The 22,533-nt window shown below is 50.0% G+C and overlaps 1 protein-coding gene across 17 annotated transcripts in view; it reads left to right on the top strand.

Annotated features, from left to right (window-relative positions):
• Positions 1-22,533, top strand: part of RAPGEF1 (Rap guanine nucleotide exchange factor 1) — a 156,790-nt gene that overhangs the window by 99,901 nt on the left and 34,356 nt on the right. For 7 of the 17 annotated variants that reach the window (XM_064376823.1, XM_064376839.1, XM_012457941.3 and 4 more), the window contains 6 exons: positions 3,332-3,420; positions 4,406-4,558; positions 4,979-5,102; positions 5,564-5,747; positions 7,418-7,918; positions 11,918-12,120. In XM_064376823.1, the coding sequence (XP_064232893.1) occupies positions 3,332-3,420; positions 4,406-4,558; positions 4,979-5,102; positions 5,564-5,747; positions 7,418-7,918; positions 11,918-12,120 (1,254 nt within the window). Of the gene's footprint in view, positions 1-3,331; positions 3,421-4,405; positions 4,559-4,978; positions 5,103-5,563; positions 5,748-7,417; positions 7,919-11,917; positions 12,121-14,649; positions 14,809-22,533 lie in introns of all 17 variants that reach the window. The other 10 variants (XM_021674091.2, XM_064376814.1, XM_012457936.3 and 7 more) reach the window with 2 other exon arrangements.

The raw sequence follows: 22,533 nt of genomic DNA on the forward strand, positions 1-22,533 counted from the left end.
GATTACAGGCATGAGCAGCCATGTCTGGCCTTTTGCAGTGTTTTCTAACTTGTGCTTCAAGACAATTAAAAAGTCTGACGTCCCTCTCAAAAAAATTCTGCCTTCAGTAAGAGGTGTTGGGTCATGCCAAGTTATAAATGGTCAACTTTCAATGAGATTGGGGTGTTAGCACAGTAGCCAGATATGTGCACATGTTAAGATTTCTCCTCTGTAATAGTTAAGGCAAGTTGAGACTAAAGATCTTGTGTTTAGGCAGGAAAATGAGTGGTAAATTTAAAAAGCAGCCCGCCCCTTTTATACGCTTTACAAGCCTAGGCCATGCGAGCTGGCATTAGGGAGCATCACTGGGATCGTGACGTCCTCTTTGAATTCAGGTGCATGCCTGCTCATGTGTGCCTGTCATTCCAGGATTCTTTTGCCATCATTCACTAGTTGAGTTCACAGCTGCCTCTCCAGAAAGATGACGATCTAATTATAATTGCTCATGAATCAACGAAGAATCGGGAATGTTTTCCTATATCAACAGATGCAAACAACGCAGACTTCTCTCTGTTCCTTTTGCCCTGCTTGTAAAGAAGAGTGAATCTGAAAGTGGGGCGTCCAGGGCACTGTGTTCCGGCACCCTTTAACTCGCTCCGAGTCTGTGATGCTCTTCTTTGGGGCCTAGCATTGTGCTTTCAAGAATTGCTGCCTCTCCCACCTTCCTCCTTCCTGCAGGCGATAGGGTGCAAGGGAGCTGCCTCTGTTCTAAGTGCTGTCTTCACTGATTGTGTGGTCTCTCATCCTCCCTCTTGTCCTGTTTGTGATCATCAGCTAGATGGCTGCTCCTTAAATATTAACTTCTAAATTGTGCTAACATGCAAGTATTAAAGTTCTCCTTTCTTGCGAGTACTTGTCTTATAGAGATTTTGCTTCTCCACATTTCTTCAAGAATAGGCATTTGAATGGGGTAACAACTGTCGCAGAGTAGGGTAACACTGAACCTTCTTCTGTGGATATACCTGGCTGGGTGTGGTGGCTCACACCTGTAATCCCAGCACTTTGGGAGGCCACAGTGGAAGGATCACTTGAGCCCAGGAGGTTGATATATGCATTTAGTTTTGAATAATTATTATTTCAGAAGTAATATATGTTCATTTTAGAAAATTTAGAAAATAGAAGAAAAACAAGATGAAGGTGTGTTTCATAGCTGTATTTTTTCTGTTGCATATGTTCTTGATTTGGCTTTGTTTATAAAACATGCAGTGTGTACCAGCATATCACCTAGAACTGTTTTTCCACTCAGTGTATTATAGCATCTTTTCATGATGTAGCATGTATTTTTGTTGTCACTTTGTTTTTAATGACAATGTGATGGCCCATTGTCTGGTTCTATCATGACTTGTATAATCAATACCTATTATCAAATATTTAATTGTGGGATATTGAACTATTCAAAATTGCCACATGAATGATACATAATCTTATGTATATTCTGTGATGACCATCTTCTGTGGCTTAATTTTTGCATACATTCTTGACATTTTTCTTGGGCAAGATTCTTTTTTTAAGAGACAGAGTCTTAAGTCTCTTGCCCAGGCTGGAGGATGGTTGCATGATTACAGTTCACTGCAGCCTCAAATTCCTGGTCTCAAGCCATCCTTCTGCCTCAGCCTTGCAAAGTGCTAGGATATTATAGGCATGAGCCACTGCACCCAGTGCAAAATTCTCTTAATGCAAATATTTAAGGCTCTTGATACATACTGATAAGTCATCCTCTAGAGAGGCTTTCTGAAGCAGTGCTCCCACCTACCATGTCTGGAAGTTTCTATTTTATTACCATCCCAGGTGGTGAATCTCTTATTGACCATTGGTATCTAAATTTCTTGTTTGATCTTTTTTTTTTTGGCATGTTTATCTTTCTTCTAGTTTTTGTGTTTTCAAAAGAACTCTTGCACTAGGAAGGATGGTAACTGACTCTTTGCCTTATTTGCAGCATATGCTGCCATTTTTGTGTGTGGTGCTTTCTGAGTCTGGAAAGGCTTGGCAGCCTTTGGTTCAGGGTCTCTGGTTGCTGTGTTGCCCACTGGCATCTGCTGCCACCTCCTCTGTAACTTGGAAACAGCTTCCTGCTGAAGCCTGGAAGCCCCTCATCACACACACGCAGGCCCTGCCCAGATGTCCATTGCCTGGAAGGTGGAGGGAGAAGTTGTGGCGCATCCACACGTGGGAACACTGCCGGCAGCGAGCAGCAGGAGCCTCATCCACACAAAGCACAGCCATTATGCCGAGCTCAGGGGATGGAGCAGGCAAAGCTGTGTGGACAGGAAGTGGATTGGCGGCTGCTGGGGCTGGGGATCTAGGAGAATACAGAGAGTTTCCTTTTTGGGGTGATGAGAAGTCCTAAAATTGATTATGTTGTCACACAACTCTGTGAACAGACTAAAAACCACTGAATCATACACTTTAAATGGGTGAATTTGATGGCATATGAATTATATATCCATAAAGCTGTTTTTAAAAAGAAGATGGACATAAAAGTGTGTGTATGATATGGTTCCATTTATATCCAGTTCTAGGACAGGCAGAAGTAGTCTATGATAACAGAAGTTAAAAAGCCATTGGGGTGGGACAGACTGGCTGGAAAAGGTGATGGAAGTGTTCTGTGTGTGTTTGTTTTTTTTAGTGCGCTTACTTGGGTATATGCGGTTGTCAAAACTCATCAAACTGGGGGCAAATGTGCTAAGAAAGAAACACATGGGCCCTGATCTCTTCCTTTTTTTTTTCTTTTGCTATGATTTGGAAAAGGCTGGGGTTTTTTTTCTGTTTTTCTCAGTTAATGGTTCTAAAATGATTTCTTTGCTGGGTTATCTCACCTTAACTCCTTCTCCATTGACAAGGATCCCAACCAGCCCCCTTCAGCTAGCAGCTCCACCATACCTGAGGCCAGCTCGCCTTGGGAAACCACCCAGGGCCATCATTGCCTTCAGAGAACTAAAAACAGAGTTCTTCCCCAGCAAACAGACTAGGAATCTGTTCTGCTGGGTATTTTAATTTGTGTGAAAACAATCATTTTGAGACTGTGGGGTTTGCCATTTCCCCTTCCAAGAGGAAGTGCCTTTACGATTTTGAAACTTCTTGACATGCCATGAAGGTACTTTTGGAGACCAAGGGACATTTGGAAAGTCATGCAGATAACCTCAGGCAAGTGATACTTGATTTATGGTACATGGGAAATCTACAGACACAGAAATGAGACTCAGCAGTAGAGGACAGACAGCACCTGCCTGCTTTCTTGTGGAAACTCAGTGGTGACGAGAGCTTTGCTCATTGCCTTTTTCTTGTCGGGTAGGAGCTGGTCAGGCTCACCATCGAGAAGCAGGGACGTCCATCTCCGACGAGCCCCGTGAAGCCCAGTTCCCCTGCCGGCAAGCCTGATGGGTAGGTGATGACTAACCCTCCTGTTGTGGGGGTCACGCCCAGTGGCAAATTCTACACTTGACATGGATAGGGCCTGGGGGTGGGCAGCACAAGGGTGGGCTGCTGGAGGCCCATATTCTTTTTTCTGGGGTGAGCAGTGTGTGTATGTTTCACACAGGCTTGAAGTATTACCCCATCTCAAGTTTCCTCTTCAGGGTGATTGTTTCCAAGGACTGTGTGTGAGCGCGTCCAGTGACACACACCAGTGCTTTTGCTGGGCAGCTTCGTTTCATGATTATAAAGAACTTTAATGGCTTGGGCTTGGGGGCTTTGACTTGAGAGCACTCTTGCTTGATCAAGAGTAAACTGAGGGGGTGACGTGGATGCTTTTTAGGGTTTATATCCATTTCTACTCCAACCTCCTAGTAAAAATAGAAAACATAAATTTGGAGCTTTTTTTTTTTTTTTTTTTTTTTTGAGACAGTCTCTGTTAGCCAGGCTGGAGTGCAGTAGGGCAGTCTGGGCTCATTGTAATCTCCTCCTCTCAGGTTCAAGCGATTCTCCTGCCTCAGCCTTTCAAGTAGTTTGGACTACAGGCATGTGCCACCATGCCCGGCTAATTTTTGTATTTTTAGTAGAGACGTGGTTTCACCATGTTGGCCATGCTGGTCTCAAACTCTTGACCTCAAGTGGTCCGCCCTCCTTGGCCTCCCAAAGTGCTGGGATTACAGGTGTGAGCCACTACTCCTGGCCTAGAGCATTTTAGAGAGTCCTTAGATCATCTTCAGATGAGGAAACTGAGTGCAAAGTTGGGGGCACAGCCAAGCTCCAGTAGCTCATTAGCAACTAAACCAGAACCCCAGAGCTCTGTATCCAGGGAGCCTGCTCCTTAGTCCCACCTCACTCATCGTGTTCTCCCTGGTCACATCCTCACCCTCTCAGGGCCTGTGTATGCTCTGTCCCATCTTTGACCTTTCATAACCCTGAGTTCTTCCCAATTCTCCAGCCCGGCAGAGCTCCCCCTGACAGACCGAGAGGTAGAGATCCTAAACAAGACGACCGGGATGTCGCAGTCAACCGAGCTCCTCCCAGACGCCGCGGATGAAGAGGTCGCGCCCCCCAAGCCCCCTCTGCCTGGCATTCGGGTGGTTGATAATAGGTAATTACCTTCCTGTTTGTCCAGCACCTCCATGGCAGAATGAGCAAGAAAGGGAGGAAGGTAGGGCTCGGGCCCTTGCTCCTTAGCACTAGGGGCTTGGCCCTACTTGGGAGGCTGACTCCGGAGGTGGCCCCACCCCGCCTGGCCCTCCCTGGCCACACTGAGCTCTCCTGAAGGCTTCCTTGTGGCCTCAGCCCAGGGACACCTGGTATGATTTATTGTGAAAGGAAAAGAAAGGATTTTTCTTTTTGGTTTCATTTGGTATTTACAGGTTTTATTTTGGTGGAGGGGAGTGGGCAAGAGTTGAAGTGTGAACATTGGATGTGGAGAATCTAGTAATGAAAGAACCCCACATCCTGTACCCCAGTATCGCTTTGGTGAGTGTGGTTTGGTCTGCCTGGACGTTTTGGTCTGTTTCAGTCCTCCACCGGCGTTGCCACCCAAGAAAAGACAGTCGGCGCCATCCCCTACCCGAGTGGCTGTGGTGGCCCCCATGAGCCGAGCCACCAGTGGCTCCAGTTTGCCTGTTGGAATCAATAGGCAGGTAATGCAGCCCCTGTTCCCTGCATGGGAAGGCAGGGGAGGGGGTGGGGGTGTTCAGGGATTTGGCTCCTGGAGCTGAAAGAAACCCATGGTCTTCAGGCTGGTGTTTGTCACATCGGGGGTGTGAGACCTTGTACCCATCCTTCTCTCTCCGGGACATGGTCATAGTTCCCATATGGGTATGAGGGTCAGTGCAGGGAGGCCAGAGGCAAAGACATCTCCTGGGGACAGCTGGGCCACAGCTGACCCCAGCCCCAGTGCCCTCCCTGGCCACACCCCCCACAAACTCCAAATGGCTGCTTCTCAACTGTACGTGTCCTTTGCTTGCTGACATCAGAGGTGGTTTCTGAGTTGGCCTGCTAGTATTTCCTCCTCTAAGTAAATGCACCAGTTGCCTCAGCCCTGATCTCTGCCACTGGTTCTCAGAAGTGACTTGGCTTTGTTTCTCTTTTTCCACTTGAGGATTTTGACGTTGACTGTTATGCACAGAGGCGACTGTCAGGAGGCAGCCACTCGTACGGTGGAGAGTCGCCCCGCCTGTCACCCTGCAGCAGCATAGGCAAGCTCAGCAAGTCGGATGAGCAGCTTTCCTCTCTGGACAGGGACAGTGGGCAGTGCTCCCGGAACACAAGCTGTGAAACACTAGGTGAGCCGCCAGCGTCCTATTCCATCCTTCTCTGTGGCTTCTTTGGGGCTATACAGTCCTGGGTGGGAGTCCCAGGTCATGCGATCATTGATTGCGTGACTTTGGCCGACTCATTTAAAATCCGAGCCTCAGCTTCCGCATCTGCAAAACGAGGGTAATAGTACCTGCCTCCCAGGGAAGCTGTATAAATGAAATTACAATGTAAAACCACAGCCTGGATATTCAAGTGGTAACTGTTGTTACAGTTCATCTGTCGGTGTGTAATTTGACTCTCTTTACCAAAATTAATAGCCATTTGTGTCAAGAGCTTTAAACGAAGGGATGAGGGGCCTGACAACACTTGACAGAGGCTGAAGGTGAGGAAGCTGCACGAGCCGGCCGTCTCCTTTCGGTGCTGAATGTCTGCTGGGCAGGGGGTTTAGAGAGCAGGAAGCTGTTCGTATCCTGTGAACTAGATATTTCCACTTATGAGCATGTATCCTAGGAGCATAATCAGAGATTAATAGCAAGATTTCACTGGTAGGAAATCAGATGAATTATGGTACACTCATTTGCTGGAATAATCTGTAGCTATTAAAAATCACTCATATTGATAACTAGAATACGTACGAGACCATTTACATAGTATTCACAATTGTTTCTCTTTTTTTTTTTTTTTTGAGACAGACTCTCACTCTGTCACCCAGGCTGAAGTACAGTGACGCAATCTGGGCTCACTGCAACCTCCACCTCCTGGGTTCAAGTGATTCTCCTGCCTCACCCTCCCAAATAGCTGGGATTACAGGCATGCGCCACCGTATCTGGCTAAATTTTTTTTTTTTTTTAGTACAGATGGGGTTTTACCATGTTGGCCAGGCTGGTCTCAAACGCCTGACCTCAGGTGATATGCTTGCCTCAGCCTCCCAAAGTGCTGGGATTATAGGCGTGAGCCACTGCACCCAACCAATTTTTGTATATTTAATAGAGACAAGGTTTCGCCACATTGGCCAGGCTGGTCTCAAACTCCTGGCCTCAAGTGATCAGCCCACCTCGGCCTTGCAAAGTGCTGGAACAACAGGAGTGAACCACCACACCTGGCCCTCAGTTGGGCTTTTTAAAAAAGGAATCCCAGAGGCAAAAAGGGCATTTAAGGAAATACATCAAAATGTACATAGAGGCCGGGCACAGTGGCTTATAGCTGTAATCCCAGCTATTTGGGAGGCCTGAGGCAGGAGAATTGTTTGAACCCAGGAGGCAGTGGTTGCAGTGAGCCGAGGTTGCAGTGAACCGAGATTGCAGCACTGCAGTCCAGCCTTGGCGACAGAGCAAGACTCTGTCTCAAAAAAAAAAAAAGGAAATAGAAAGTACAGTTAGAGTACAGGATTGTGAGTGATTTTTATTTTCCTGATGTAATTTGCCACTGCTTCTGTAATGGTTGTGTATTTTTCTTTTTATTTTTTTTTAAGTAAGAAATGTAAAAAATATAGAAAAGAATAGCAAAACAGCCATATTCCCATCTGGTTTGCTTTTATAATCAGGGAGAAGAATGAAGAATATAACATGTAAATATTAAACCCTGGAGACAGGTCTTTGTCACTCACCTGTGAGCCAGCTGGGGAGAGGTGGGTGGGCCTGGCTGCTCCTGCGGGGCCTGTGGCTAACAGGTCTTTTTTTTCCTGTTGTGACTGCAGACCACTATGATCCCGACTATGAATTCCTCCAGCAAGACCTCTCTAATGCAGACCAGATACCTCAGCAGACGGCCTGGAACCTTAGCCCGTTGCCAGAGTCCTTGGGGGAGTCTGGGTCTCCATTTCTTGGCCATCCTTTCCAGCTGCCTCTTGGCAACCATCCCCAGCCAGACGGAACACTGGCCCCAGGGCAGCAGACAGACATGCCGCCTGCTCTTCCCGAGAAGAAGCGCAGGAGCGCAGCCTCCCAGACAGCGGACAGCTCTGGCTGCAGGGTGTCTTTCGAGCGGCATCCCTCGCAGTACGACAATATCACTGGGGAGGACCTGCAGAGCACAGCCCCAATCCAGCCCGTCACCTACGCACCCTTCGCTGCTATTTTCCCCTTTCAGCATGGAGGTTCCTCAGCCCCTGTAGAATTTGTGGGTGATTTTACTGTGCCTGAATCAACGGGTGATCCAGAAAAACCACCTCCTCTACCAGAGAAGAAAAACAAACACAGTAAGCTTTTGTTGCACCATTGTCAGGAAGTGTATTTTATAGCCTGAAATGGCAGCATGTTTTATTTCAGCATGAGACCAAAATCAAACCAGTGGTTTCATTATTTCATAAAAGATAGGCCAACCAGGTACGTAGACACTTCTGGGAGCCTGGTTTTGTCATTCCAGGTGATCGTTTTTAAAGCCTGATCAGCTAACCTCTCCTTTACACTTTCTATAAAATCTCAGGCCTGGTCTCCACAAAGCCCGAGGGCTTCTCCTCTTTAGATGGCAGCAGTTGACCTTCTGGCCTGATCTCGGTGACAGAGGGGAACGAGTTTCCTGGTCTGCAGGACAGCCTTGCAGCCGTATCTGCATGGAGTGAGGTGGACATGTGAATTTCAGCAGAACTTAACCTAGTGTCCAAGGAGTGATGTCTTAAGGATCCCTGTCTAGAGCACGCTGTCCTCTGTTCATGCTCTCAGAATGACTTGGAAGCTGAGATTGCCCTGCAGGAGTAATTGAGGACACTTCTTGGATCAGACATTTTAATATGTGATATTATTGGAGCCCAGGGGTGGAGCTGAAATTTTGAATATTTTCCAACTGTAAATCTGCCATAAAAGTACTTAAGGAGAGTTCTAGAAATTCTGTTTTCTCCGAGCTCCCCTAACTGCTCCACACTTTGGGGAGTTGCCTGGCTCTCTCTGCCCCCGCCCTCTCCCCGCTTCACTAGCATAGTTCTGCTTCCATTTTCTTGGCAGCACAGCTGTCACCGTTTCAATGTGTGTGGCCACATTAGCCACACAACCCCAGGCTTCCCTGGCCTCAGTTGACACATCCAGCAGAGAACTTCTTTGAACTAGAAATGGAATCTCTACTCCAAATTCCCAAAATGAGAGCATCTGAGCCAGCCTAGAGCTGGGCCCTATTCTCAAAGAAGGGAAGACCTGGCTTGGTTAAATCCAGCAAGGATCACCCTGAGGGCTGGCTGCGTGGTCCACAGAAGGCGGCGGCTACGATGGTGTCATGCATTTCCCAGCTCCTGGGTGGGTGTTACCCAGCTTGTGCGATGGCTTCAGCAGTGTGGCCCCCTAGCTAGAGGGGGAGCTGGCTCTGTGGGACTAATGATGTCATCCCCATCTGTCGTGTACATTTGCTCATCAGAAACCAGGGCTCCCGCAGAGGGGTGTGCAGTGGCCATGCTAGAAGCATTTCCTTCTCTGCCCCTCCCTTTGCATGGACAAGTGTTTAAAGAGCTGTTGGCCTCCCCCTCCACCCCTGTTATCTTGGGCAGCATGCCATTCGGGCTCACCCCTTTCCTTCCCTAGGGGAGGGGTCCTCTGAGCTCAGATACTGGGCAGGATAGCATCCTTGCAAATGCAGCAGATGCCAGAGAGCCTTCCCCTTCCAGCCCCTAGAAGAAGTGTGGGCGTTGATCCTCATGCAGGGTCTCTAGAGAGGAGAAGGAAAGGGAGGGGTAGCCATTGTTTCCTTTCAAGCAGTCTCAAGTGGCTGAAAATGCCTATTAATTTAGGCCACCATTTTGAGGCTTTAGCTCATTCATCAGTGTCTCCAGCACTAGAGCCTGCAAACCTATAAGAAACTCCCGAGCTGCTGGTGTGGCATGCCCTGAGCTAAAGCTTCACATGCCCCATCGAAGGTGGTCCTGACAGCCACCTGCAAGGCAGGCCCTTTTAGCTCTGGTTTCATAGGTAGAGAAACTGGAGCATAGGTAGAGGAACTGAGTATTGCCCAAAATCAAGGAGCAAGTGGGGCACAGATCTGGGACTAAGAGCGCAGCCTGAGTTGTACCAGCCTGTTACGCTTCCTTGCAAGCCGAGGAGGGAGAAGGGATTTTGCCCTCCTTCCTTCAGATCCCATTCAGTTTTCAGTGTTGACCCCTATGCAGGGGGTGGTCTTCTCTGTACCCTGTGAAAGAGCCCCAAACTCAAGGCACCCTGATCCTCAGTCCTCTGACTGCTCTTCACTCCCCAAGGGGACCCTCAAGCGACATTGTGGAAAATACCTCACAGAATTGCTTTGAGGGAAAGAAGGAAAGAATCATCACCCTGGACATGTGGCTAATGCTGGCCTGAGTTCGTGCACATTCAGTCCCAACGTCATGGCGTGTCCTCATCATTTGGGATGCACTGACATCACGAGAGTCCCCAGCCCCTCTTGCCAGGGGCAGCCCCGTGAGTCCCTTGTGCCAGACAAGCCTTGTGATCATTGTCTGCCCCCTGAAATCCCCAGTCGCAGGCCCTGAGCACTGGCGGCTGAGCCTTCCCGGCAGTGCTGGCTGTCTGGTCTCTGGGCTGCCACCGGGCTGCTTTTGAAATGGACCAGGTCCTCATTTCTAGAAGGCTGGGAACATCACTGCTATTCTGTGCTTGGCTAGCAGGTCTCTACAAGGACTTCAACATCAAGAGTTCAGAAAGCCCTCCTGAATAGATCACAGTTTCACAGAAGTCAGGCAGAGGTGGTTGTGTTTAGTCTTTTTTTCTTCATAGTTCACTGCAGCCTTGAACTCCTGGGTTCAAGGGATCCTCCCACCTCAGCCTCTTCAGTAGCTGAGACCATAGGCACATACCAACATTGCTAATTTTTTTCTTTTCTTTTTTCTCTTTAGGGATAGGGATCTCACTATGTTGCCCAGGCTGGTGTCAAACTCCTGGCCTCAAGTGACCCTACTGCCTCAGCCTCCCAAAGCACTGGGATTATAGGCATGAGTCACTGTGCCTGGCCATGTTTAGTCTTTTTAGGGAGCAACTTGTGGGTACTTGGGATCACCTTCCTAGGCTTGCCTCTTCCTCTGGAGCCTGGTGATGTTAGTTGTGCAGCATTAAAGAGGTAGTGTGGGGCTGGGCATGGTGGCTCATGCCTATAATCCCAGCACTTTGGGATGCTGAGCCAGGTGGATCACCTGAGGTCAGGAGTTCGAGACCAGCCTGACCAACATGGCGAAACCCTGTCTCTACTAAAAATACAAAAATTAGCTGGGCATGGTGGCGTGTGTCTGTAATCCCAGCTACTTGAGAGGCTGAGGCAGATGAGTCACTTGAACCCAGGAGGCGGAGGTTGCAGTGAGCTGAGATCACGCCATTGCACTCCAGCCTGGGCAACAAGAGTGAAACCCCATCTCAAAAAAAAAAAAAAGGAAGTGTGGGACAAGCTCAGGGGGCTGTGAGCTGCCCTTTCAGTAGCAGCAGCTGACCCCAGGGGGAAGCATCTCTTCCTGTGCATCTTTTACAACCAAGTTCTGCTCGGTGCTTGTTGGAGCTAGTAAGAAATTCTTTTTACATATTCTTTTAAATAAAAAGGTGACTTTGAACCCTTTTCTTCAGTGACACCACTCTCCCCTGGAGAGGGAGCATCAGAAAGACACCCCTGGAGAGAGAGCATTTCCTGTGTACCTAGACCCCCAATGCAGCTCAGGGAAGAAAGAAACTCCCTACCTCTGTGACTGTCTTCCTCAGCTCAGTGTCTGGCCTTCCTTGATCTGTTGACTAGTTTAGGTTTACAGAGAAGCCTATGACTTTGTGCTTATTTGAAGATACAAAATTTAGCACTGCAGAGCTGCCACTTTTTCTGGGCGTCTGAATGTCAGCTCCACCTGGCAGGTGCTCATGGCACTTGTGTCCTGCCCCGAGGGGAAAGTGCCTGCTCAGGAGGTGGCTGAGACCTGCCGTCCCTGTGCCCACCACGTGCTCTCACTCGAGTCCCGAGTTCGCATTAGGGTTCCCCGTTGGCGTTGTGCATCTGCCAGTCTGGATGTGCCTCCTCTGTTAGCACATCAGAGTTTCATTTCACTGTCTGAGAAGTCCTCTGCACTCCATCTAAGCACCATCAGACAGTTTCATTTCACCGTCTGAGAAGTCCTCTGCACTCCATCTATTCATCCCTCCCTGAGGTGCTTTCAGTGGAAAGCCCCCTAGCTGCTGTGGGAAGAATGTGGGGTCGGGGCTCCCTGCCGTGACAGCCCCCAGCCCTACTGCAGCTTTGTCCCTCGGTTTCACAGTGCTGGCCTACATGCAGCTGCTAGAGGACTACTCAGAGCCGCAGCCCTCCATGTTCTACCAGACGCCGCAAAACGAGCACATCTACCAGCAGAAGAACAAGCTCCTCATGGAGGTATATGGCTTCAGCGACTCCTTCACTGGGGCGGACTCTGTGCAGGAGCTGGCCCCACCGCCTGCCCTCCCCCCCAAGCAGCGGCAGCTGGTAAGTGGCACCCTCCTTTGTGACCAGAACTTCCGATCCTAGCAGATCTCTAGGAGCCAGAATGACCCTCCTCGGGGGCAGGGTTAACCCTCCTCGCAGCCGTGGCAGGGCCCTGGGTTTGGGTATGGAAGGTGCTATCTCCTAAGCAGATGCTTTCTTTTCCTCCTGAGATGCTCACCAGCAGCCCAGCTCCCACTCCGCCACCTCCCCACCCTGGGGTGCAGGGACCTTTCTTTTCCAGAGCAGCCCCACGCAGCAGGGACAGGCTTGTACTCAGGGTGTTTGCCCTCTCTGCTGACAGTCTCTTATAGTTTTTTTTTCTTCTTTGGCTTCAACATAGACCTCCCAGAAAGGAGGGACTCAATCAAAGCACAGGGCATGGTCTGTGCACAGCCATCTGTGGACTTGATTGGCATAATGGGCCTAACTGTGTAGAGTGACTTACATCCCAGCCCTGGCCGGGGAGGGCCCAAGGAAAACAAGCACCATTGAAGCAGAGGATGGCTTTAAACAGAGCCACTCTGTTCCAGACACGTCACCTCCCTCTTCTAGAAAACACTCCTGTGCTGAGGACTCCCGTGCACGTAATGAAGCACGAGTCAGCACAGAAGGCAGGCTGTTCCACCACGGGCACCCTGTGAGGCTCCGGAACTGCCTAGGCACTGGGCGGGTGGGCAGATCAGGGATGCTTGTGGCTTCTCTCTTTGCTGCCAGTTAATGCATGTGGAGGGCCCTAGTCAGGTTTGAGAATCTGAGCCTCCTGTCCAGCCTTGCTCCCCAGGGAGAGTGCACCCCACAGGGAGCTCCAGGCTTGTTCAGAGCTTCCTGGACTCCTGTGCTCTTGTGCTGGCCAGTCTGGTGAGTTCTACCAGGAAGGGACTGGTGTGCACTGGGCCGTCTTTTAGCCATTGTGAGAGGACATCAGGGACCATCTGATTTTTCTGGGAGGCAGCTGCAGACTGGAGGACAAATGTCCCTGGGTTACTCCGTATAACTGAGCCTTCCTACACTCAGTAGGCTCTGGCTGACCAAGCAAGCTGTTTGGTTTCCACTCAAAAACCAACTCAGCCCCTTCAGAGGTGACCATGTCCAGCAGAGAGATGCCAGGCTTGGAGGTGGGAGTCCTGGATTCCAGTCCTGCCGTTCATTAGCTGTGTCACACTTGATGCGTTCAGGGTCTCAGATCTTCACCTGCCCTGCCCACCCCACAGACACAATTGAGAATATGAATCTCACTTGCTCTGAAGACGTCTCAAAAAGGGTCTCCACCATGGAAACATAAATGCCTCATTTAGAGACCCCTTGCCAAAAATGTTTGGTTAAAACCGTTGCCAAGCGCCAGGACTGGTGATGGCACATGCCTGTATTCTCAGCTACTTGGGAGACTGAGGTAGGAGGATCACTTGATCCCAGGAATTCAAGACCAGCCGGGACAACACAGCGAGACCCTCTCTCAAAAAAAAAAAAAAAAAAAAAAGCCATTGCTAAGCCAGATGTATTGAAAGTATTTTCAGCCCATTGCCCATCTTTGGGCAGCTTCTGCATGCTGTGGAGTCCACAGGCTTCTGAATATTTGAGGAGACACCTCTAGTGAGTGCCTGGAATCAGAACCTATTCTACCACACCTGCAGGGCAGTAGTGAGCTCAGCCCCCGTAGACCTGTTAGGAACACCTGTGTTGAACACCTCCCCAGGTAAGCACCAAGGCTTCCATCTGGCTCTACATGGTCCTTGCCACAGCTCCTGGCATCCCCATTATAAATAAATTGAGGCTGACAGAGCCAGAGAGCCTTAATCCAAGCCCACAGCTAGAAACAAAAGACCTGGGAGCCACGCCCAGCCCTAATGGCAGCCCAGGCATACCACCTAACAGGCCCTGCCAGCTGCTGGTCACACCCTCTCTCAAATGCAGATGCAGGAAGCGTTATCCACACTTCACAGACAAAAATGATGCTCATTATACACACCTGTTGGCCCACGTACAGTGTGGTAGGCAAGATTCCAGGTGCTTCATACATATCCTATTTCATCCTCCCAACAGCCCCGTACAGGAGGCGCCAGGGTTACCCCTGTTTTACAGGTGGAAAACCTGAGCGGAGACCTTTAAGTAGTGCCCAAGGCTAAATAGAAATGGCGGGGTCCAGACTCAAACCCAGGCAGCTGGAACCCCATCTTGAGTTCTGAAGATGTGTGAATGACACATGGATCTGCTCCCCACAGAGGAGCAGCTCAGAGTCCAGAGTCAGCCCACGTCTGTGTGACCCCAGCCCCCTCACCTCCTCCTACCCAACCTGCTTCCAGTGGATACAATTTCAGGATACAGTGGAAGGAAGTGAAGGAGGGTGACCTTTCGTGCAGATAGGCTTCAGCAGCTGGTTTAGTCCCTAAACTGAGTCCAGAAGCCGTCCCTCTCCAGGACGTCCCTGCGCAGATGTGGAGAGCAGCCTCCATGGCCTTTCCCTGCACGTACCTGACTGTTCTCTGCTTCTCTCCCTCCTTCCCTGCCTTCTCTCTCCTCCCCTCTGTCCAGCAGGCCTCCTGTGCTGCTGCTTCCTTCTCCTCTGTCTCCTACTGTGTCCAGCAAACTAAAGTGGCCTTCACCCCCGAGGACGGCAGTGCCGCTCAGGGCCTCAGTGTGTCCGTCTCTAACTCCTTTCTCAGCCGGCATGGCAGCTTGCCTGTGCCCTCGGTGAGTCGCTTCCTGCTGTTCTTTACTTGGAAACACGTGAACAGGGCCATTCCTTGGTTGCATGTGCCTCAGCCATGTGTTCTGCTGTCCTTCTGCGGGTCCCTACATAGATGGGAAGGTTATAAATAGTTGGTCCTCTGGGGCCTTAAAGACCATGAGACATGTCCGAGTGAGGCAAGGGTCGGCATGGGAAATGTGAGTGGCCACCGCGGGAGCATCACCAGTCTGGCATAAAGTGACAGAGACATTTTGGTCTCTTTATCCCGATCTCTCTTTGGGCCTTGGATTGGGCTACTATGTTCCAGGATTAAAAAGGAATATAGCCAGGTATGATGGCACTCACCTATGGTCCCCCCTCAGGAGGCTGAGGCAGGAGGATCACTTGATGAGCCCAGGAGCTCAGGTCCAGCCTGGGCAACATAGTGAAACCCTGTCTCAAAATAAGTAAATAGAAAGATAGATTAGATGGGTATGGGTGGGTAGATATATTAGATGGATGGGTAGACGTAGTAAGCCAGGTGAGGAGAGCAGGCTTCACCAGTGCGTGATGCTTTGACTTTGAGGGCTGCATTCGTTTTCTTTTGCTGCATAACAAACCATCCAATACTTGGTGGTTTAATACAGTAGTGACCATTTGGTAGCAGGATGGTTGTCCTGCTCTGGCCCAGACCTGGCCAATTCTGGCTGAACTCACTGACATCCCTGGGACCTGAGCTGGGACAATTGGGCTGATTTGGCTGTGATCCATGTGGTCTGTCACCTCCATCAGGCTGGCCTGGGCTTGTTCACATGGCAGTTGGCAGGATTCAAAAAACAAACAAACAAACAAACAAATGGAAGCATGCAAGGCCCCTTAGAGCCTGAGCTCAGAAGTGGTATGGTGCCTGTTCCATTGCAGGTGCGCAGTTAAGTGACAAGACCAGCCCAGATTCAGGGAGCAGGGAAGCTGGTTCTGCCTCTTGATGGTAGTTGCTGCTAAGTCATGTTGCACAGGGACGTGGATCTAGGAAGGGAAGGGGGTGCAGCCATTTGTATAAACAGTTTACTGCTGAAGCCTGGGGCCACCGACCCTGAAGTAGGCACAGTATTTCACTGGCGTCTGCAAATGTCCAAGAACTTAGTGGCCACCGTTCTCCCTTCCGTCTGTTAGAATGAAACTAAGCACAGGGGAAGGAACTCTAGAATGATTTCGAGTCCTGCCTGAAGGACGTTTGGCCTTGGATGGTGCACTTCTCCCGCCATGGCCCCCGCCAAACCCGCTTCAGCATCTTCCCTTTGGGACTGGATTTTACCTGCCTCGTATTTTGTAATTGTGAGAATTAAGTAAAATTATATGAAATGGCCAGATATGTAGTAATCTTAGAAAGCTTATTACTGTTCTTGATCTCATTACCTTAGTAATAAGACTCCTGGATCTAGTCTTGTTCTGCTTCTAACTTTACACATGAGAGTTGGGCAAACGGCTTAACCTATTTGGCTTTTTCTCGCCCTCTATAAATGATGACTTTGGACCGGGTGGCTTGTAAAGACTTATCCAGACTCAGGTTCCCAGTTTGGTTTTGTCTAGTTTCCATCTGTGCCCAGGGTGGACAGTCTACTGGGTACTGAGGCCTCACACCTTAGAGCCCCCAACAGCCCTACACATGCTGGGGAGGCGGCCTCCCCTCACCCTGCTCTGGCCACACAGAAGCCCCTGGTTTCCTCAGAGGCACCTCTGGCAAGCTCCCTTCACAAATCTTGAGAAACTTGGCCTTTGGACAATCCTGGCTCTTGACTGAGCTAGGTTTTTGTTTTCGTTTTTTTTCCCCCTTAGAGTTTCTACAGTATCCCTTTTGAGCAGTTAGGGGTTAGAGGACTATGAATGAACTGGACTGTTGGCTACAAAATTAAATTTGAGGGCATTTTAATTAAGTTTGGTTATGAATACGTCATAGTTTTTATCCCTGGGACATATAAGAATCTTAAGACATCTTATATCTGAAATACTGCATTATTAGTAACAAGTCCACCAAGGAGCCCGAGGGGAGGACCTAATAAGGTGCTTTATGTCATTAAAAGGAACATGCCTCAGGAACCATTAGTAATGGCCAGGTGTTTAGGACATTCGACATCCAGTATGCTGAAACCTCAGAGAAGTGATTTAGTATAATGCCAACATGTTCTTCATCTGTCCTTTGGTTAAATTCTAAGATGAACCCCAGACATAGGGCTTTGGATTACTATCAGAGCAGAAATTATTCCTGAATTTCTTTGTTCCATTGCTCCTGGGCCTGCGTCATTTGTCCAGCATGGAACTCTGAAGGAGTGCCCCTTGGAAACACAACAGTTGTCAAATCTGAAGACACCTCATCTGGTTCTTGGGGCAGTGGACAGTTATTCTACTAAAAGATTCTAACCACTGGAAACCTCTTGCCAAAGGAATTTGTAGGGCATAAACCTGTACTGAACAATTTAAATGGAAGTGGATACTGAGAAGTATTCTCGTTCACTCCTCCCCTGATCCCTGGGATGGGTTTAATTCAGCAAGCTCAGGACATCAACTTTTCCAGGTCAGGTTGCAAAAGGCATGCAGCTGAGGAAGATGGCCCCGGCCAAAGCAGGGCTGCAGGTCAGCAGGTGGAGGAAGACAGGCACGCAGCCTGCTGCAGAACCAAAGAACATTTGCGCACATACATTTTAATTAATTTTGGGTCTGAATACGTCATGGTTCTGTTGTTGTTGTTGTTTTGGGGTTGTTTTTTTTTTTTTTGAGATGGAGTCTTGCTCTGTCGCCCAGACTGTAGTTCAGTGGCGCCATCTCAGCTCACTGCAACATCCGCCTCCTGGGTTCAAGCGATTCTCCTGCCTCAGCCTCCAGAGTAGCAGGGATTACAGGCATGCACCACCACACCCAGGTAATTTTTTATATTTTTAGCAGAATGGGTTTCACCACATTGGCCATGCTAGTCTTGAACTCCTGACCTCAGGTGATCCACCTACCTCAGCCTCCCAAAGTGCTTGGATTACAGGTGTGAGCCACTGTGCCCAGCCACATCATGGTTTTTATCCATGGAACATACGGGAGTCTTAAGACATCTTGTATGTAAAATACAAGTTCACACCACGTTAAGGCACACATGAGAAATGACATGAGAGTTGTAGTCATAGAAACCTTGTGGTTGGTGGATCAAGGACACAGTCATGGGGACTAGGGGTGGAGCTTGAGCTGTGGCTTGAAGGACAGTTGGGATTTTTAGGAGATAAAGGGGAGAGAAAGCAAATCAAAGATGTTCCAAGCAGAGGTACCTGCCAGAGGCATGGAGGACAGGAAGTCCAGGGTCCATTCAGGGAGGTCATCTCAAATGTAAGCATTTAGAATAAGGTCACAAGAGGGATGATGACAGCCAGCCCTCCCCTGTCTCCCCAGAACCTCCACTCCAGGGAAAGCCAGCCTTCCCCACCCGCAGGCTCTGCCGGCCTTGAACTCTGCCGTTTCTTGGGCTTCTCTCTCATCAGCACCACACACGAGTTGGTCCCAGGGGGTCCCTCCTACCATCCCAGTCTGCTTGGCCCTTCATTCATTGGAGGTGTTAGCTTCTGCTCCCGAGACTCCCCTCTTGCCTGACTTAGGCCTGGACCCCAGGAGACTTTAACACAAACAAAACTCCAAACCTTGACACATGGTCTCGGGGGCATTCAGACCACCTTGTAAAAGAAAGGTGTCAAGAAGAATATATGCATGACTGTGAGGAGGGAAAGATGTGGAGAGGTGGGTGCAGCCTTCACGGTGCCCCCAGGCTGTCTCTGCTGTCCTGATTGGGCCAGGCCCCACGCCTGCCTGCTGTGTGGGGGCGTGGCTCTGTGTCTGAGTGACGGCCTCACTATCCCTCCCGGAAGTAGCGGTGCTGTCTGTGCTTTCTCCCTGGACTGCCCTCCGGGCTCTTGCTCCCTGGGCTGCCTGCTGTATTCTCACGGTGGCCCTGCCTGGTGGCTGCCCATTTCCCTTCTCTGCCCCACTCCTTCCCACCTTCCACGGCTGACTGCCACGGCCCTCTTCTCTGCATGTCCCTTCTCTGGCTTGCATTTTCTCTGCTTCTGCACATATTGAAAGTTTTAGATTAGGTTCCTATTCACGATACCCTTGAATACAAGATATGCAGAATCTCTCAGTAACTATTAGGGCTGCCCGTGTCCTGCCAGTGCCGCAGGGTTGGCATTGGAAGAAACAGCTTCCTCCATTCCCCAGCTGCTTTCTTATATGTTCTTTTTTTGCTAACTGAAAGTTATGGGTACTTACTCTAAGAGATCTATTTGGGTGCTAGAAATCTGTTGAAATATTTCTTTACTATCTTGGCTTCTGGATAATTAAAACTGCTAGCAGACCCAAGTTGTGAGTAGAAGTTATATTGAAATGCCTATAATAACTGTCATCTGTTTTTTTAAATTAAAAAAAAAAAATTCAGGCTAAAAGAGTCAAGTGTTTATCATCTTGAGGACTTTAATTTTTTTTTTAAAGGGTCTGCAGAGCAGCTGGCATCCCATTTTAGGCAAAACAGTCGTTTTCTGAGATGGGCCCAGGTTTCTGTGCGTCAGCACATGTGCTCTCAACAGAAGGCCTGAGCTTCATGCAGACGCTTGGTCCCTGTGCCACAGCATCCCCTCAGCGGGAAATGCCAGGCCAAGCTCCTCAGGACCTGTGGCAGCCTCCCTTCACTCTGCCTGTGCATCTGCCTCTCACTCGCTCGCTCACTCTTGCTCTTTCTCCCCCACCGCCAGCCTCCTAGCCACAAACTGTCCCCGAGGATGAGCCATCACAGAGACTGTGGGCACTCTAATGGGCCTAAAGGCCAAACAGGAAAGGGGAGGAGAGGAGGAGGAAAATGGAGTGGCCCACGGGAGGGAAGTAGAAGACAGTCACATGGGGCTCTCGGCACCTACTGGAAAAAATAAGTTTCTGCCATCCTGGCCTTTGTCCCTTGGTACTCCCTGATGGCATCTTGTCTTACTGGCTTCCTGTCCTGGTCAGAGCTAGATCACACTGAGAGAAAAAGAGCAGAGAGCATCTGTGGCAGAACCCAGTAGCCAGGGGCAGGAGAGGCGTTTCTCAAGGCTGTCCCTCCCTGGGGGGTGTTGGTGCACAGGCCGGTCTGAACCCCCACCTTGCACGGTCTGCATGGAGTGCTCCTCTTTGGGGGAAAGGACAGTGCCCTGTCCCCATCTTACAAAGCCTCCATGAGGCCTCTTCCTCCCACTGGTGCATGTTCCTCCGTGACCTGGCATAGCTCAGTATTACGTGAGTGCTTCAGGCTGTTTCACACTGCTGACTCCTAGACTCTTCTCCATTCTCAGGGGTTTAGCAGCACAGTATAGTCTACATGTCTGTACCTTTAGGGGTGTAGTTTACCACTCCTTGCCCTTAGGGGTGTAGTCTACAGTCCATGTCCCTAGGGGTATAGTCTACCAGTCCATGCCCTTAGGGGTGTGGTCTACAGTCTGTGCCCTTAGGGGTATAGTTACCAGTCCGTGCCCTTAGGGGTGCAGTTTACCAGTCCATGCCCTTAGGGGTGTGGTCTACAGTCTATGCCCTTAGGGGTGTGGTTTACCAGTCCATGCCCTTAGGGGTGTGGTTTACCAGTCCATGCCCTTATGGGTGCAGTTTACCAGTCCATGCCCTTAGGGGTCTATTCTACAGTCTGTGCCCTTAGGGGTACAGTCTACCAGTCCGTGCCCTTAGGGATATAGTCTACATTCCGTGACTTAGGGGTACAGTCTACCAGTCTGTGCCTTTAAGGGTATAGTCTCCCAGTCTGTACCCTTAGGGGTAGCATCTACCAGTTCATGCCCTTATTGGAGAGTCTACAAGTTCATACCCTTGGAGGCAGAATCTGCAAGTCCAAGGCAGTCTCCACAGATCTCCAGCTGTTTGCATGTAGGCTTCTCTCCTCACCAGACCCTGGGCTCCCTGAGGTCAGAAATTAGTCCCCATGCCTGGCACCTAGCAGACAGGCAGGCAGTGCTCATTCACTCTTGTCCTGCCCCTCTTCTCCCCATCCCAGCACGTCCTGCTGATACCACACAGGGCATTAGCCTTGGGCAGCCTGTGGCCACCCGCTTCCTCCCCACCCCCGTGTCTCACCTGGATGGCCACTGTGGCTCCTGACTGGCCTTCCTGCCTCTGCAGTCAGAGGCCCTCCCCGCTTCTCAACCCTGCAGCCAGACTAAAAGTGTCACCACATCCCTGCAGCACCAGGGCCAGCTTCCCTGGCTCTTCTGAGGCCCTGGCACTGCTCCTCCCTACCCTGCCACAAGCCTGTCCCCCACATACCTCCACTGCCTTCCCTTATCCCCTCCCCACATACGAGTTTCTCCCTCTTGCACACCCTCTTCCCCACCCTGTTTTCTCCTTACTTGCTGTATGAACCTAAGCACACCACCCTGCCCCAATGCTTTGGGCCTCCCTTTCCTCATCTGCGAAATGGGAGGGCAAGGTTGTCATAAGGACGAAAACACACATGATGTAGTGTGTGATGCAGAACCAGCATCTCATGAAAAGGGAGGTCTTAGCATCAGATCTGTCACCACATAGGGGAGGCCGCTGCTTTCCTGTGTAATGCTGCAGTGTCCTCAGAATTGCACTTCCTCTGAGGGCAGGGGCTGGGCTGTGAACTCGCGGCTGTGGTGCAGCCTAGCCTCTGGTTCCCATGTAACAGATGCATTAGTCCCAGGCTCTGACTGAGAATCCATTTTCTTCCTCATTTTCCTTCTCTACTGACCTGAGGCTCTGGCTGCTGTGTCTGGCTTGAGACTTTCCCAGGTAGTTCCTGTCTGCAGCGCCCTTGAAACAGTTTGGCTCCTGCAGTGCGTTCCCCCTGCGCTTTTCCACCCTTCCTGAAAGACCCAGTGCTGCTCTGAAGTGTGAAGGCTGGATTAGATCCCACTCAGCGTGACCCGGTCTTGTGGAAGGAGGTACATGCAGACCAGAGCCCTTTTCAGGTCCCTGCAACCCTCAGGGGATAATGTAGAGCCACCCGTAGAGAAGGGCCCAGCTCTGGAGGAGATGGGGTTACCTCCTGAGCCCAGGAGCAAAACTGCCTTGCCTTACTGTGGGCAGCAGGAAGTGTGCCCATCTCAGGAGCAGGAACGGTCACAGCCCTGACAGCAGGAAGAGAGCCTAATGGTGCCTCGCATTGGAGGCTTTCAAATGCAACCACTCTGATGCAGCTGTTTCCACCCCCTGGTTCTAGACTTGGAGAATCTTTGTTGTTTACAGCCTGGCATTTTGGATGGTCATTGCCCCCAGACCAGCTTCAGGCACATTAGTGTCACTGTAGCACCTGGTCGTGGCTGTACTTCTGACTCCATCTGTGACTGTCAAACTGTCAGGTACCGAAAGGACCCCCATTCCTTGCGAAGGTTGTGCGCTGACACGCACCCCAAGGCCCAGTTCCACGTCCAGCGCCTCTTGCCTTTACCTCCATGTCGGGCTGCTGTCTGCCTGTCGAGGGCCTTCCTTACTACTCTGTGATCAAATGGTTCTAGAGATGGAGAAGCCAGGAGAGAAAAGCTGAGCCATTTGTTCCAAGTTAAGCTAGAGCCAGGGTAGAATCCAGATCCCCATCATGAAAAATATAGTGTTTAACATTTTTGAACTGCTTAATTACCAAATAAATTTTGAGACCTCATAAGGCTCAGTCAAAAGAAAAGTGAGTAGGCTGGACGTCGAGAGGCGTGTACTTGTCCTTCACG

Source organism: Aotus nancymaae, unplaced genomic scaffold (assembly GCF_030222135.1).
Source record: "Aotus nancymaae isolate 86718 unplaced genomic scaffold, 86718_ANA_hifiasm-v0.15.2.pri h1tg000003l, whole genome shotgun sequence".
Taxonomy (NCBI): Eukaryota; Metazoa; Chordata; class Mammalia; order Primates; family Aotidae; genus Aotus; species Aotus nancymaae.